We start from the raw sequence: 15,458 nt of genomic DNA, 5'->3' as shown, positions 1-15,458 counted from the left end.
TTACTAAAATAGCCGCGAATTTGAGTTTTAGCGCTAAAACACCCCCCCCCACACACACACAAAGGATCAGCGTCAACGCTTTATGAATTGTCTCAATCTGCAAACACACCCGTATAAATATCTAAAGACAGACACAATGTGGCCACTAAGAGCCCAGCACCACCCAACACATCAGACGTGCTCTTTTTGGTGGGGGATTAATTAATGGTACAAACTGTTTGAAAAAAGTTTACACAGTCAATTCTGTGCTGCAACTTAGTTCGCTGTTTTTCATCATTAACTATCCATGTCCATATAAGAGTTAACAATCTCAATAATTTACTCTGGCAAAGCTGGTACCACTTTCCCAAGACGCTGGCTGGTACTCTGTAAATTGCTTCATAGATTCCAGTCAAGCAATGATGTCAAATCACTCCTTGAAAATTCACTTGGAGTTAAGTGTGTAAGCAGATACTTTCAGTGATGTTTGGAAACTGCAGCTCTTCTTCCTTCCCTCCTTTTTTTCTCTGCAGCTATACAAGGGTTAGGGAAATATTTTAGGTTTAGTGTGAGGGTACACATTAAAGAGTATCCTGGAGCAGTTTTAGAATTACCATCAGTATTTCCAGGTTCCTGGGGGCCCCTATGATCTGACGCAAACTAGCCAATGCCCAAGGCCCCAACTCTCACATCAACATGAATTGACCTCTCAGGCAGTCCAATATTCTAGTTTGCTTTTTTCCCCCTAGTCTTTAAACATTTATGGAGTATTGTGATATGCACTTGGATATACTATCTCATTTCATCCTTGCAACAGTCCTATAAAGGAGGTTGTAATACACCCACTTTACAGATGCAGTTTAGAGAAAATAACTGTTCAAAGTCACAAACAGAAAAGCAGGAATTCAAAACCAGGTCTGCCCGACACTGATGTTTTTGAACATTCCCTTTACTATATAAACTTGATTCCTCCAGGATGACTTTGTGTTAAATCTAACTTTGTTCAACCTCCATTTAGTATCCCCTCAATACTTAGTATTCCGGATTTTTTTTTTCTCCTGCGATGTGTTTCTTTAGCTAGAATGTAAGCTCTCATGCTCCTTTTGTATCTTCCCATAACAACCAGCTCAAAGTTCTGCCATCATTCAATCATTCATCAAACTTTATCTGACATCAACTAAGTGTACAGTACAGCTGAGGATTCAATCCTCAAGATGAATTACAGCCTGATCTCTGCTCTCAGGGAATTTGCATTCTTGTAGATGGGATGGATACACAAGAAGCAGAGTCAGATAATGAATGTAGGATGCTTGTTTAATAACTAAGCATTAAGTACTTAATAAATGGTACTTAGTAAATGGCAACTAGGGTTCTTATTCAGTGACATCTGAGAGGGTCCTAGTGGATAGATGGGATTTTACCTGGTGAAGAAGGGAGCCAGGGGAGGGCATGCTGATTAGAATCAACAGCATAAGCAAAAACAAAAAGGAGAACATTTCTAAGCTAGTTTAGTTGAAGGGGCTGGCTCATGAAGTGTTTTGAATACTAGACTAAAGAGAATAGACTTCATCCTGTGGGAAACGGGGAGACATTTAAACAGAAATCTTAAAATAAAAGATGTCTACAGCAGTAGTGTGTAGGGAAGATTAGCTATTGAAAGACTACAGGCAGTGAGTGCTGCAATGGATCAGATAAGAAATAATGATCATTTATGGTTTTGTTTTGTTTTTTTGTTCTTCTTTTTTTCTTTTGGCTGTGCCACGTGGCATGCAGGATCCCGACCAGGGTTAGAACTTGTGCCCCCTGCAGTGGAAGCATGGAGTCCTAACCACTGGACCGCCAGGGAATTCCAAAGTGATGATGATTTAAACTAGGGTAGGGACAATGGAAACAGAGAGGGAGAAACAATGCACAGGGTAGGTTCATCAGACTTCCTTACTATTAGTACTTGAATATTGGTGAGAGCAGATGGAGAAGAGTTATTGAAAATTCTTAAAGTCTGTGTGAAGAGAAGGCCAGCAGTATCAATATAAGGAAGAGGGAAATGAGAAGGAAGAACTCAGAGGGTAGGGCAGGTGCTTAACCCAGTTTATTTCCCCACATAGATAAGAGATAGCTAAAGTCATAACAGTGGTTGAGATAGTCAAGGGAACATGGCTGTCTCCACTGTGATGTCTAATCATCATATCTAACTTAACATTTTCAAATCAAACTCCTGATTTTCCTATCCGAGTCTTTGCCATCCCTTCCCCATCTTTTCATAGCTCAGTAGAGATACCAACATCTATCCAGTTGCCTAAGCCAGAAACCTGGGAGTTATTTGTATTTCCTCCTTTTCTCTCACTCCCAAATCTAATCCATCAATTTCCATTGGTTTCACGTCCAAGACGTGTCTTAACTACCTCCACTTCTCTCCTCGGCACTGCCGTCACCCCAGTCCTGGCACTGTCATCTCTCACCTGGACTTCCTGCAATACCTAGCTGGCTTCTACTTCAACTCTTGTTGACTTACAATCCATTCTTTTTGTAGCCGCAGAGTGAGCTTCTTAAAAAAAGTAAATCAGATCATGTCACTTTTTAAAACCTGCCCCACGCCATGGTGAGAATCTTTGAGCTAGGAAGAAGAGAGTGATTTGGGGGAATGCCGTTTGCGGGAGTTGGGAGAGAAATATGCCAAAAAGGAGACGAAAAAGGAATAGTTGGGTGAGAACTGGTACAGTTTCACAGAAATCAAGGGATGAGAGGGTTACAAGAAGGGAGAGGTAGTAACAATGTCATGTATTGCAAAAGGGTCAGAAACCCCTTTTGCCATTAGGGGTTCACTGGTGCTCTATGAAGAACACACGAGGCAAGGGAGGAAGCCAGACTGCAAGGGGTTAATGAGTGAAGCCAATGCTGTCAAGTGTAACTTCCTTTTTGAAGAAATTTGATTGTGAAAGGAAGGAATTATTATAGTATATCAACCTAGGGGGATGTCAGAGCCCAGGAATATTTTTTAGAATAAGAGAGAAATGCACATATTTACAGAGGGTAAGGAGTCTATGGGGCTGTAGGAGTTGACTAAAAGGTGAGATCATGACAAGTTGGCAATATAAGGAGGAAACAGGACTTGTCTAGGGCTTTTCATGGATAGACAGTGGAGAAAGAGGGCAGGATACAGACCGGCCAAGAGACTCTAAAGTCTGGACTCTGTTTGATGTGAAAATTGATTTTTCCACGTGTTCTTTCAGTTCTAGCAACAGGTAGCTGAACACTTCAACATGGGGAGGATTGCTTATTTTTTATTTTTTATTTTTTTTTTTGCAGTACGTGGGCCTCTCACTGTTGTGGCCTCTCCCGTTGCAGAGCACAGGCTCCGGACGCGCAGGCTCAGTGGCCATGGCTCACGGGCCCAGCCGCTCGGTGGCATGTGGGATCTTCCCGGACCGGGGCACGAAGCCGTGTCCCCTGCATCGGCAGGCGGACTCTCAACCACTGCGCCGCCAGGGAAGCCCGGGAGGATTGCTTTTAAACTGGAAACAGTATCCTCATTTGGCATACAATGTGGCAAGATGATTCAACTATGGAAAAAGATAAATTGTTGCACAAGGATCTGCAACAGCAAATCTCACAGGGAGGCTGCACCCTTATTCATGATTAAGGTAGAGCACAAACCATGCCACAGGTCCCAACCTCAACTTTCCACAAGCTTAATACCCATACGATCCTTAACTTGGGAAGAAAATCTTTCTCAAAGCACCAGATTTGCAGTCAGAGGACTTGAAGTCAGAGGAAATAGGTTGAATCTTGGCTCCAAAGTTTACTAGTGTGGTGACCCTGGACAAGTTCCTGGCCTCACTTTCCTTAGCCATTTTTGCTAAAGGTAGTTTTTGAACCAGCAAGGTCAGTATGGGCTATGCCACTTCTTTTGATGATCTCCTCTGCCTTCACTTGCTGGCAGAAGCAGGCAGAAGGGAAAGGAAACACATTAAGAAGTCACCGCCCCTCTGGCCACCTTCTTTGTGCATTTTACAATATGCCCGCTGATATCTCAACTGTGAACCAACTGACCCTTGTTTTCACACCACTTCCTAATGTCTTTTCCTTGGAGAGTGTCATTGTTGAGAATGTGAACTCTATAGAGTCAAACTGCTTGGGCTCAGATCCCAGCTCTACCACTTCCTGGCTGTCTGATTTTCAACAATTTGCTTATAATGCTTAGTGCCTCAGTTCCCTCATATGGAAGATGGGGATGACAACAGTAACTAACTCACATGGTGACTGTGAAAACAGAGTAAGATGGTCCATACCAAGTGCCTGTATAACAATGTCTGGCATTTGGTAAGCACTCAAATATTGATTAGCATTTGTTTTAAGAGCTATTATGCCAAATATTCCTTAATTTGGGGGAAAGTCTCCACCCCATTGTTATCCTCACCTGCATACCGCTACTGCAAGAGTACTGTTACTGGTTTGAGAACAGGTCCTTTGCTTTTAGGCCTAGCCTTAAAAGAAATCAGACTTCTGCTAAATAGAGGGTGACCATACCATCCAAACTGGGACACTTTTGAGTGACAGAGAGTGAGTGCTATTAATAATTATGCCAGGACAACAGGCATAAATGGGGACTGTCCTGGGCAAACCAAGACTTAAGGTCACTCAAGTTTAATAGGAAATGAAGACTAAATGTGGAAGACACTATATTTATCCCCATTGCATTAGTACAGGTACTAGGTATTTGGTAAGTAGAAAAGAGTCAGAGTAAGAATAACTTTGGACCCATCAGCTGCATAAAATTCTCAGAATGTAGTGTAACCTAATTAACCAGGATGGGACTGCAGAGACGGTTCATCCTTGCTGGATAAACCCTTTCTTGTTACACAAAAGGCTAATGAGTAGTAGAACAAGATTCTGCCGAATATTTATAACACTTAGGAGAATGAACTGTTTTCAGGTACCCTCCAGTTGTGCAGGAGCACCACCTGCAAACAATTATAATGCTGACCAAAAATCAGTCTTATTCCATTCATCAGAACAGGTTCCCGACAGATGTCAATAAGCTAGTTTGAATTCAGTGAGCCTAGTTTGAGCAGTCATGCACTTGAATGATAAAACTGCATTTCTTTACATATATTACATACCATATTATATAATATATAATATATGATTTCTGTATTAATATTATTCTACTTTGACCCAATTATGAGCTTTTACTGTACTGCATAATTAGAGTATGTAAAATAGAGCCATGAAATAAACTCCAATCACAGAAACACATATAAAGTTTTACACATTGGCACCAGACATGATTTAATTGGAAATTCTAATTCTTTATTCTATTTTCAAAACATAAGTGCTTAAAAAGTGTCCAATGTGTTTTTTAGTACCACATGCTTAAAATGAACAAAATATGAATCAAGTTTTCTAAACAGTTGCTTTAAAAGTGAAGTAGCTGTGTGTGGGAAGCATAGTGAGAGATAACTTCATAAACCCAGAGAAATGTAGCTATCAGGGTCAGTTCAGGTAAATTTGTGTGGGAGGGAGTGGTGGCTTTCAACTGTGCCACTCCAGATGTACTCTCTGTGGCTAGGGTACACTTGCAGCCAGTGAAAAGATAGTTTCAGAACAGGGTGTAAATTTTCTTTATATATGACCAGAAAATCACGTAATCAGAAAGCTACTTACTGTGTGTTTCCATTTCCTATAAGAGAGGTACTGAAAAGTTTGGCCATCCTTTCTTTGTTTCCACTATCTGTTTTCTATCACCCGACTATGCTCATTTATTCATGTGTACTCATACTATTGTCACTGGTTCTGTTACAATTATTTAGAGAGTCCCCCATCCCCATTCTTGGAGAAAAACCTGAAAAAATCTGAAGGAAAATAGGGGATTGAAGTAGGAAGTTATGTGAGTGCAAACAGGGAAATTAATAGAGTCTTGACAGGAGAAGGAAAATGCTATGGACTGAATGTTCGCATCCCTCCAAAATTCATATCTTGAAGCCTTAATCCCCAATGTGAAGGCATTTGGAGGTGGGAGCCTTTGGGAGGTAATCAGGTAGAGTCCCCATGGTAGGATTAGTGCCCTGAGAAAAAGAGGAAGAGCCGAGAGCTCACTCTCTCTGTGCCATGTAAGGATACAGTAAGAAGGCAGCTATCTACAAACCAGAAAGAGGGCCCTCACCAGACACTGAATCTGCTGGTACTTTGATCTTGTATCTCTCAGCCTTCAGAACTGTGAGAAATAAATGTTTGCTGTTTAAGCTACCCTGTCTATGGCATTTTGTTATAGTGGCCTGGAACTAAGACAGAAAGTTAGGAGAAACATTCTTCAGTTAGCTACCTAAACATGAGACTAGGAAAGAGGACTCAAGGAATCCTCCACTATCTTTTGCGTGTCAGCCTGAGGCCACAGTCACACCCCTCTCCCCCACACAACACTCATATTTACATACTTAACTCAGTTTATCAAATGTAGATAAAGATAGATATACAGACATGTCAAAACTACTTAACATTCAGAAAAATTCCCACATGTGCTTAGACACACATACAAATGCAGGTGTTTACGAGAGACAGATACATGCCTGCAGATATCAAGATATACATAGATATAAACACTAGAATCAGGAAGTAAAAATGTAAGTGAATGAGTTTAAAAGTAGATAGGAGGGCAGGGAGTTGGAGGGGGTGGATGCTATAGAGAGTGAATAGGTGAGTGAGCCAGAGACCAGGTGAGCACAAAGAAAGAGTGCTCAGTAAAGCAGCTATAGACTGGACTGCTATATTCCTGTTCGCCAAAGACCAGAGGCTTCGATTATTCTCTGTGTTGTCTGCTGGCCCACTCTTCAGAGCCATGGATTAGTGTACAAGGCTCTCTTCAGGGCACTAACCCATCTCTAATTCCTTCTCTGTTCCCCAGGTGTAAGACTCTACCCAGACATCTTCTCTTCTGCCCCCCTCCTTTCTGGAACTGGGCTCCTGGCTCCATTTCTCTGGGTTATTCTGCATTTTCTATTACAAATACATCTTTGAGTACCAGCAATCTTCATAAAATGTGATTTTAAGTGTTAATACTGAAATCCTTAAATATACACACTGCACTTGCATTTTTTGGATATTTCACCAAAGGGAGAGTAAGAATTATGTGTGCCAATATAGAGAAGGCAAAAGCAGAGACAGTAAGTTCTGCACAGAAAGGAGTTCATCATTCAGTGTGAGGCAGCATGTGAGTAAAGAAGAAAACCATGATCTGGTACTCTTTTCCCTAGAAAAGGCACTTAGGATAGATATTTCCAATTTATAGCAGCATAAAGTCCAACAATTTAGGGTTTACTCACTTGAAATAATGTTCCAAAGCACCCACCACTCGTTCACACAATGAACCAAACATAAGAAAAATCAAACTTTAGGAATAAGTTGTTATTAACACTGGCTCCCCAAACAGGAGTTAGAAAACTAAGTTTGTAACAGATCTAGAGAATAAAAACACATGCAAACTTTTATGAACCATGAAAGAATTAAGGCACTGAAAAGCCTGGGTGAGCAGATGCCTCCAGGCAAGGGTTCACGTCTTCTACACCAGTTAGTTTATCAGAAAAGTTCGCTCTTCTTGGGAGGGATGGGTTGGAAAGGGGCACGGTCGGGAGTGATCAGGCCATCACATTTCAGTTCCATGCACAATGAGGCGGGAGCCAGCTGTCAAAAGGCTCCCAGCAGCCAGGGCCTAGAGGCCTCACTGCATGGCACAGATGCTGTGAGGCAGGAACTCCTGCACGTAGGTGGCAGCTGCCTTGGAGAGGTAGGTCATGGTGCCAAACCTGCCACTGGGTGCACTGTCATACAGAAGAGTACAGATGCCAGATGCAGGATCCTTTGCCAACATGATATCATCTGCGCCGAGGGTTTTCTGTTTGGTTTTTAAGGGTGGGAGAACACAGGGGAAAGGAACAATTACTAATCCTACTAATTAAAGTCCTGACTAGAATAACTCAGAGCCTCCTCCCCATCACCAACTAGTTGGATCTTAGGCTGTCTAGACAGGAAGGGATCAGGGTTATGCACAAAATGGTGACTATGAGTTTCTATATATGCATTTTTCACTAGATCCTAAAATCACATGAAATTATTTTTAAAGCATTAATTGTTTCGAATTTTTGAAAGTTAAATATATAGGTAATTAGAGTTGTGTTTGTTAAAGAGTCAAATGTTAATACTTACAAATTACCCTAGAGGGACTTTGGTCTGAATCCTTCTAGTACCACTGATTTCAGCATGTATTATTTTATCTTGCATTTCATCATTATTTCTTTCTAAGTCGACTTAATTCAAATAGACCTCAAACTTTCCAATCTAGAGTCTATGCCTAAAAGGGATCACATTTTCTGCTACAACGAACTAAGAGCAATCAGAATATTTAAAATTAGGACTGTCCTAGAAAATCCTTGAAAAGTCCTAGAGAAACTTTTAATTTCCTTTGCATTCCCCCCCAGGGCCTAATAAAATGAAACACTGATTACATGTTTTGGAGACTGTTCTATTAACAGCAGTGCATGTCCTTCACTTTATGTGTTCCTACTCTTAATCTAGGAAACATCTGGAAAGCTTTCAAGAGTTTGCATTCTTAAAATGTGCTTAATTTCCTGGAATAAGATTTATTAAGAAAATAAGGAAATGTAGAATTAAAAGTTTCACTTTAGTATTTTCCTACAGGTAAGAGGGAAAAGCAAAACCAAAACAAAACCAAAATCAAATCTTCTCTTTTCCTTAATAGTCCAGAAAGGATATACTACCCAATAGTTTCTTATTAAGTCCTTATCGCTACAAAAAGTAGTGTGATAAAAGTAGTCTGAAATATGACGAAAAGCAAAAAAGTCCCCTGAGTTCCAGGCAACTTTACCATGTAACACAACCACAAAACTCATGGTAAGAGACAGAGGTCATCCCGCAGCTTACTTCTTTTACAAATAGAGCTCAGAGCCACTACGAAGGGGGCCTAGAAAAGAGCTATGAGGAAGAGGACACAAGAAAGTGACGTTGGCTTCTTGAAGAGCTCTGAATGCAGTCAGGTTAGTATCAGAAATTCCTCTTAGAGAAAACAACAGGTTTGCCTACCTGTTCTTGAAGAAACAAGTCATTGGCAATATGCACTATTTTTTCCACAGCAATGATGCTTCTGATACTATGAATTTCAATGTCTGACATCATGGTGAGGACAAGGATGGCTTCAACCAGAAGCTGGCGGTACTCCGGCTGAGGTACGTGATTCAGGACAGACTCCACGTGAAGAGAGAATTTAATCTCGCCTGGAGTCATCTGTGATAGAGAAAAAGAAAATCACTTCCTAAGAGCCCATCATGCAGGAGACATCAATTACCTATTCTGAAAGGCAGAAGAAATACTTTAGCCAAGAGTACTGCTTCAGTCTCCTTTAATGTAATTGAGTGAGTAAATAGGTTCAATCTTTTTTTTGAAGGCAATCTGGCAAGCATAACAAGAGTCATAAAAGTATCAATGCCCTCTAACCCATAATCCTCCTTCTGGAAGTTCATCCTAAGGAAATAATTCAAGAGAGGAGAAAAGCCCTAAGTGCAAGAGTGTTTTATAGCAGCATTAGTCACAAGTGGAAAACTAGAAGTAATCTAAACATGGGAATGGTTGTGTAAATAATGGCATATCATGGTACAGCAACTTCATGAGTTTCTATAGAATCATGAAAAGAATAAATAAGATGACTGCGGATAAAGGAAAAATCTAAGTAGAAACTAAATTTGTATATACGTGATGATGAGGATTATGTAAAATATTTATATACTGTTAGATTAAAAAGGGCATGAAGAAATATAAAGTTATTTTAGGGTGAAGGGGATTGAGGACTAATGTTTGGTAAAACTGTATTAAGTAGATTTGGAGTCTAAAGACCTGGGTTCAAGTCCTGTCTTTGTCAGTTACTGGTTTGGTTCTATGACCTTGGACAATTCACTTCTCTAAATTTGTATGCTTATCTGTGAACTGGGAACTACAATCCCTTCCTTAGCTATCTCACATAGTTGTGCTGAAGATCAAATTAAAGACTGTGTAAAGGTGTTTTGCAGACTCTTAAAGGTATATTCAGGTATGTATTATTGTTAATTCTGTTAACATTTCAATCTTGCTTAAAGGCAGAGAGAAGACCAAGAGAGGACACAGTGTTCTTTACTAGGGAAGAGGCTTCTAGGCAGGAGTGGAGCCCTGAAACACAGCATTAGCTTTCCGTACCCACCCTTGCAGCCATGATCTACAAGAACTCCAGAGTTTTTGAGAATTTTCTACTATCCAGTCTTATTATTCCCAGCTTCCCAATTCTTGCTCCTTTGTTGATTTTGTATAAAAGCTATTTCTTTATAATTTCAGTGTGACTGGGCAAAAAGCAAAATATAAAAGCACTTCCTAATCTATGTCTGTGGTTCATGGCAATGTTTTCCAACCATGGTGATATATCAGAATTATTCTAAGCATTTTTTTTAAAGTACAGGTGCTCATGCCCCATCCCTGGAGAGTCTAATCCACTGAATTGGAGATAGGAGCTCAGGTTACTGTGACATATAGTTAGAGCTAAGGACCATTGGTTTATGATCACTGGTTTATAGTCTACAAACATCTTAGTAGAGAAAGGTAGGGATGAACAGGATGGGGACATGAGAAGTCATTCATTCATTCATTCTTAGATTTCTATCTCATCTACCATTTCTAACTCTGGCAACACTCACATAAATCAGCCTAACTTAATCAACCATTAAAAGAAACTGCATTTATATTATTAATGTAATACATAATTATTCTCTGATATTCCCATTCTATTTTTAAAGAACATTCTCTCCTTTCCTCCAATGCATTTCTTGTTCAGCTGATTTATAAAAGCATAGATTTGTTATTTTGAAAAGTGATCACTGAAATACTTTAGCCAGACAAGCTACCAATCACATAAATGGGAAAGACACAGAATCTTACCTCTCTAGTGGTTGAAGAAGGAAGAACAAAACCTTCCACAGAAAGTCCATGACACTGCAAAACAGCAAAAACGTCACCCAGGATATGCTGACAACTGGGAGACTGTAAGGAGACACTTAGTATTTCTAAGTGTGTTCCACTGGGTAGATGCTGAGTAATCACAGGCCAGTGAAAGGCCCTGCAGGCCACGGGTCTTTGCCACAGGGTTGCGCTTACTGTGTGGCAAGAAGCAAGGTTGGATTGCATCTATAGGGAACTCAAGGTTCATCCTCTACTTAGGGGAGTGGAAGGGTCAGGAAGGTCTACCTGCTGGGATAGTCTAGCCCTAAAGATTCAGAGACTATCTGGGAGGATACCACGGTAGGTCCCAGAGCCATCACAAATAGACTTCCATAAAGATATTTTTAGGCTGAAGAGAAAAAACTCAAGATATGCATTTACCAGACATGCATAGTTACATTTTCTAGTTAAGCATCCCCCATCAGCACTCCTGATCCCCTCACTCTGCTCTACTTTCTCTACAGTACATGATCTTTCAACATTCTGTATAATTTACTTATTTCTTGTGTTTCTTATTTATTGCCTCTCCTTAGTAGAATGTAAGTTCCATAAGGACAGAGATTGTTGTCTGTTTTGTTTTCTGTTGTATTTCTGTGAGCACCTAGGACATGGCCTAGTGCATGGCAGATGCTCAAGAAATACGATATGAACGAATGATATTTTATCTTCCCCCCACCATCAATTCAATTATTAAAAAGCAGTGGGAATTAATGACTTGCCATTTTAGATTTTAAATAATTCAAAACATTATATATTAAACCACAGATAAATATTCCAATCCAACAAGTTTGTCGACCCTACCAGACACTTTCATCCCATGTTCCATATGCCAAATAACAATCTTTGAGAATTACCAGCCTTGAAACATATGTGCAGAGTGATTATGTTACATTCATACTCTGAAAGGAATGGAATGGAAAAAAAAAAACAGACGGCATTTGTTTTTCCCCTTTACATTAGGATTTCAAGTTCATGCTTTGATTCTGCCACAAAATACCCAATTTTCCCAGTCAGACTTGAATGTTCCTTCCCTTGTATTCTCACAGCCTTCTGGTTTTGCACTTTTATCATAACACTTTTGGCCTTGCATTACAGCTGCTATGTAAGAAGATAACTATGGATTAAACTCTTTGATGACAAGAACAGACACTTCCCATGGTATCTGGGTAGAAGAGCACCTACTACATGTAGTCTGTGAAACTGAGTTGCCATAAGCCAGGCAGAGCTGGAGAGATACAGCACATATCTGTTACCACTGTGCTATAGCAGTTAAATGGAAGGAAAATAACTGATAGGTACTCTTTGAAAGGAAAATCGCCAGAGTTGATAGTTCGAGGAATCAAATTTCACCATTCCAAAGGATCACCTGATTCTGTCCCTGGAAGAATATCAGCGTGCTAAGGGGAGAAACATAACTGAAGGTTTTGAAGTCCTGGTTGAAGTGTTCTTCAGGTCATTACCAAGGGCAATGAAGCAAAAAGTGGCACCTACGAGACTATGAATGAGATCTATGAATGAGTACAATAGTCTTCTTGGCCTTCTAAATCTGTCACAATCATAATGGTGTGATGTCCCCTTGAATGTCTTTGGCAAACTAGGCCTTTGACAGAAAAACAAAAATTGGTCACACCAGTAGAGTCTCTGGACTATTAGCATCACTATGACTGCATTTATTTAGTAGTTTTCATCCAAGAAAAAAAATAGGTAAGAGTGTCTCATAAAGCTTCCCAGATGCCACAGTTGTTTTACTGTAGTAACATTTGTTCCTAATGGCACATTGCTACAAATAACATTTCTACTCTATAACAGCTACAAAGAAAGCGAGTCTTTATCACCACATTCATTTGATTAGCAGTAAATGTATCACAATGTCTCACAATATCCAACTATGGCCAAAAAGCAGAGAAGTGATTATTTTTGAAATCTCATTTATAAACACTGCAACAGTAACAGTTATGGAGAGAGACTAAATTATCAGTAATGTCAAAGTAACAAATCAACTGTTTCATTTTAATGTTTTCTTCTAGGTTTTATCCATAAGAGCACATGACTTTTATATAATTGCAGCGACATCATAGTCATGTCATATCTCAGACAAGGAGACTGATAATTTCATGGGGGGGGGCGTGAAATAAAGAGACATCTACAGTGTATTATGCTCACCTTCTGCAAAACTTTCCATACTTTTTGATAAAATCCAATTGGGACTCTGTTTAGTGCTCCATCCAGCCTTCTTCGGCGTTGCCATTGACCTTGACGACTATCTTTAGATGTCTGTTGACCACATGCACTAGGGAAGGACCCAATACTTGGACTCATAGAGGTTCCAGGTGACTTGGGAGAAAAGTAGAGGAAAGAACATAAATCAAGAGTTATCTCTGTTTCTGTGATTAAAGTATTATAGCACAATGAATAATAAACACACTCAGCAAAATTATAAACCACAAATTAAGTGTAACACCCAAGACAAAAAGGTTATAGTGAAGCTAGAAGACTTATGAGTAGCTAGCAGCAATGTAAACAGGTATGATCCTTTTAGAAAGCATCTAGTGATACATAAGAAGAGCCATAAAAATACTGATGACATGGGAGGTTCTTCACTGTCTCTTTGCCAGGTTATTTCTGTTAAACTTCTAACTGGTCTATGGCTTGGTTTGTTGCTCCCATAGGCTGTAACACAAGCCTCAATTTAAAAGAATTGAAATAAGACACAAATTATATTATCTTACTACAATGAAATTAAATTAGAAATCAGTAACAAAAGGAAATTTGGGAAATTTACAAATATGTGGAAATTAGACAGCACATCCCTAAATAACCAGTGGGTTAAGAAAGAAATCACAAGGAAAATTAGAAAACAGTCTGAGATGAATGAAAATGGAAACACAACATACCAAAACTTATGGGATGCAGCTAAAACAGTGCTTAAAGAGAAGTTTATTTTGTAAATGCTTGTATTAAAAAAGAAGAAAGATCTCAAATCAATAACCAAAACTTCTACCTTAAGACAATGAAAAAAAGAAGAAAAGAAGAGCAAATTAAACTGAAAGCAAATAGAAGAAAATAACAAAGACTGTCACAGAAAGAAAAATAGAGAACCAAAAATAATAGAGAAAAATCAATGAAACCAAAAATTTGTTTCTTTGAAAATAAACATCAAAAAAATTGACAAATATTTAGCTAGACATACCCAAAAACTAAAAGAAAAGGAAATGTATTAAAGTCAGGATACAAAGAGAGGACATCACTTCCAACTTTAAAGAAATAGAAAGGATTATAAGGACATACCATTGGCAGTCACATGTCAACAAATTATTGATATATAACTTAGATGAAAACCACAAGTTCCTAGAAAGACACAAACTATCCAAATGGACTCCAGAAGAAACAAAGTCCGAATAGATTTATAACAAAGAGATATAACTAGTAATTACAAAACTTTCACAGAGAAAAGTCCAGGTACAGGTGGCTTCACTGGTTAATACCACCAAACATCTGAAGAAGAATTAATATCACTTCTTCACAAACACTTCCAAAAAAGAGAAAAGGAAGGAACTTCCCAACTCATTCTATGAGGCCAGTATTAGCCTTACACCAAAATCAGACAAAGACATCACAAGAAAACTACAGATCAATACCCCTTATGAACACAGATACAAAGATCCTCGACAAAACACCAGCAAACCTAAAAATTCAGCAACATATAAAAAAGATGATACACCTTTTAATACACACGATGAAGTAGAATTTATTCCAGGAGTTCAAGGTTGTTTTAACATCTGGACATCAATCTATGTAATACACCCTATCAACAGAATAAAGGATAAAACCCATATCATCCTAATAGATAGAGAAAAAGCATTTAATAAATTCTAACACCGCTTCAATGATAAAAAACACTCAACAAACTGGGAACAAAGGGGTTCTTCCTAAATCTAATAGAGGGCATCTACAAAAAACCCACAGCTGACATCATAATGAATGGTTGATGACTGAATGTTTTCCCTCCTAAGATCAGAACAAGACAAAGATGTTCAATCTTGCTACTTCTATTCAGTATTGTACTGGAGGCTCTATCCAGGGCTATTAAGAAAGAAAATAAAAGTCATTCAGAGTGGAAAGTCATTTGCAGATGACATGATCTTGTATATAAGGAATTCACTAAAAAACAATTAGAACTAATAAATGAGTTCAGTGAGGCTGCATGATATAAGATCAATATACAAAAATTAATTGTATTTCTAAACAGTAGCAATCAACAATCTGAAAATGAAATTAAGAAAACAATTTCATTTAAGACAGCATTAAAAAGAATAAAATACTTAGGAATAAATTTAATGAAAGAAGTGTAAAACATACACTCTGAAAACTACAAAACCTGTTGAAAGAAATTAAAGACCTAAATAAATAGAGATCCTATTTTCATGGAGAAGGCTTAATATTGTTAAAAT

General features: G+C 38.8%; 1 protein-coding gene across 3 annotated transcripts in view; it reads right to left on the bottom strand.

Annotated features, from left to right (window-relative positions):
* Positions 1-7,365: 7,365 nt before the first annotated feature.
* Positions 7,366-15,458, bottom strand: part of PHKA1 (phosphorylase kinase regulatory subunit alpha 1) — a 132,624-nt gene continuing 124,531 nt past the window's right edge. For all 3 annotated transcript variants that reach the window (XM_081221587.1, XM_081221588.1, XM_081221589.1), the window contains 4 exons: positions 13,171-13,341; positions 10,948-11,001; positions 9,073-9,273; positions 7,366-7,867 (listed from right to left, as the gene is read on the bottom strand). In XM_081221587.1, coding sequence (XP_081077713.1) covers positions 7,694-7,867; positions 9,073-9,273; positions 10,948-11,001; positions 13,171-13,341 — 600 coding nt within the window. In that variant the 3' untranslated portion in view covers positions 7,366-7,693. The remainder of the gene's footprint in view (positions 7,868-9,072; positions 9,274-10,947; positions 11,002-13,170; positions 13,342-15,458) is intronic.

Source organism: Mesoplodon bidens (genome assembly GCF_964165515.1).
Source record: "Mesoplodon bidens genome assembly, chromosome: X".
In the NCBI taxonomy this organism is placed as follows: Eukaryota; Metazoa; Chordata; class Mammalia; order Artiodactyla; family Ziphiidae; genus Mesoplodon; species Mesoplodon bidens.
Note: the sequence above shows the minus strand (reverse complement) of the source record. Positions and strands in the feature narration are given on the sequence as shown.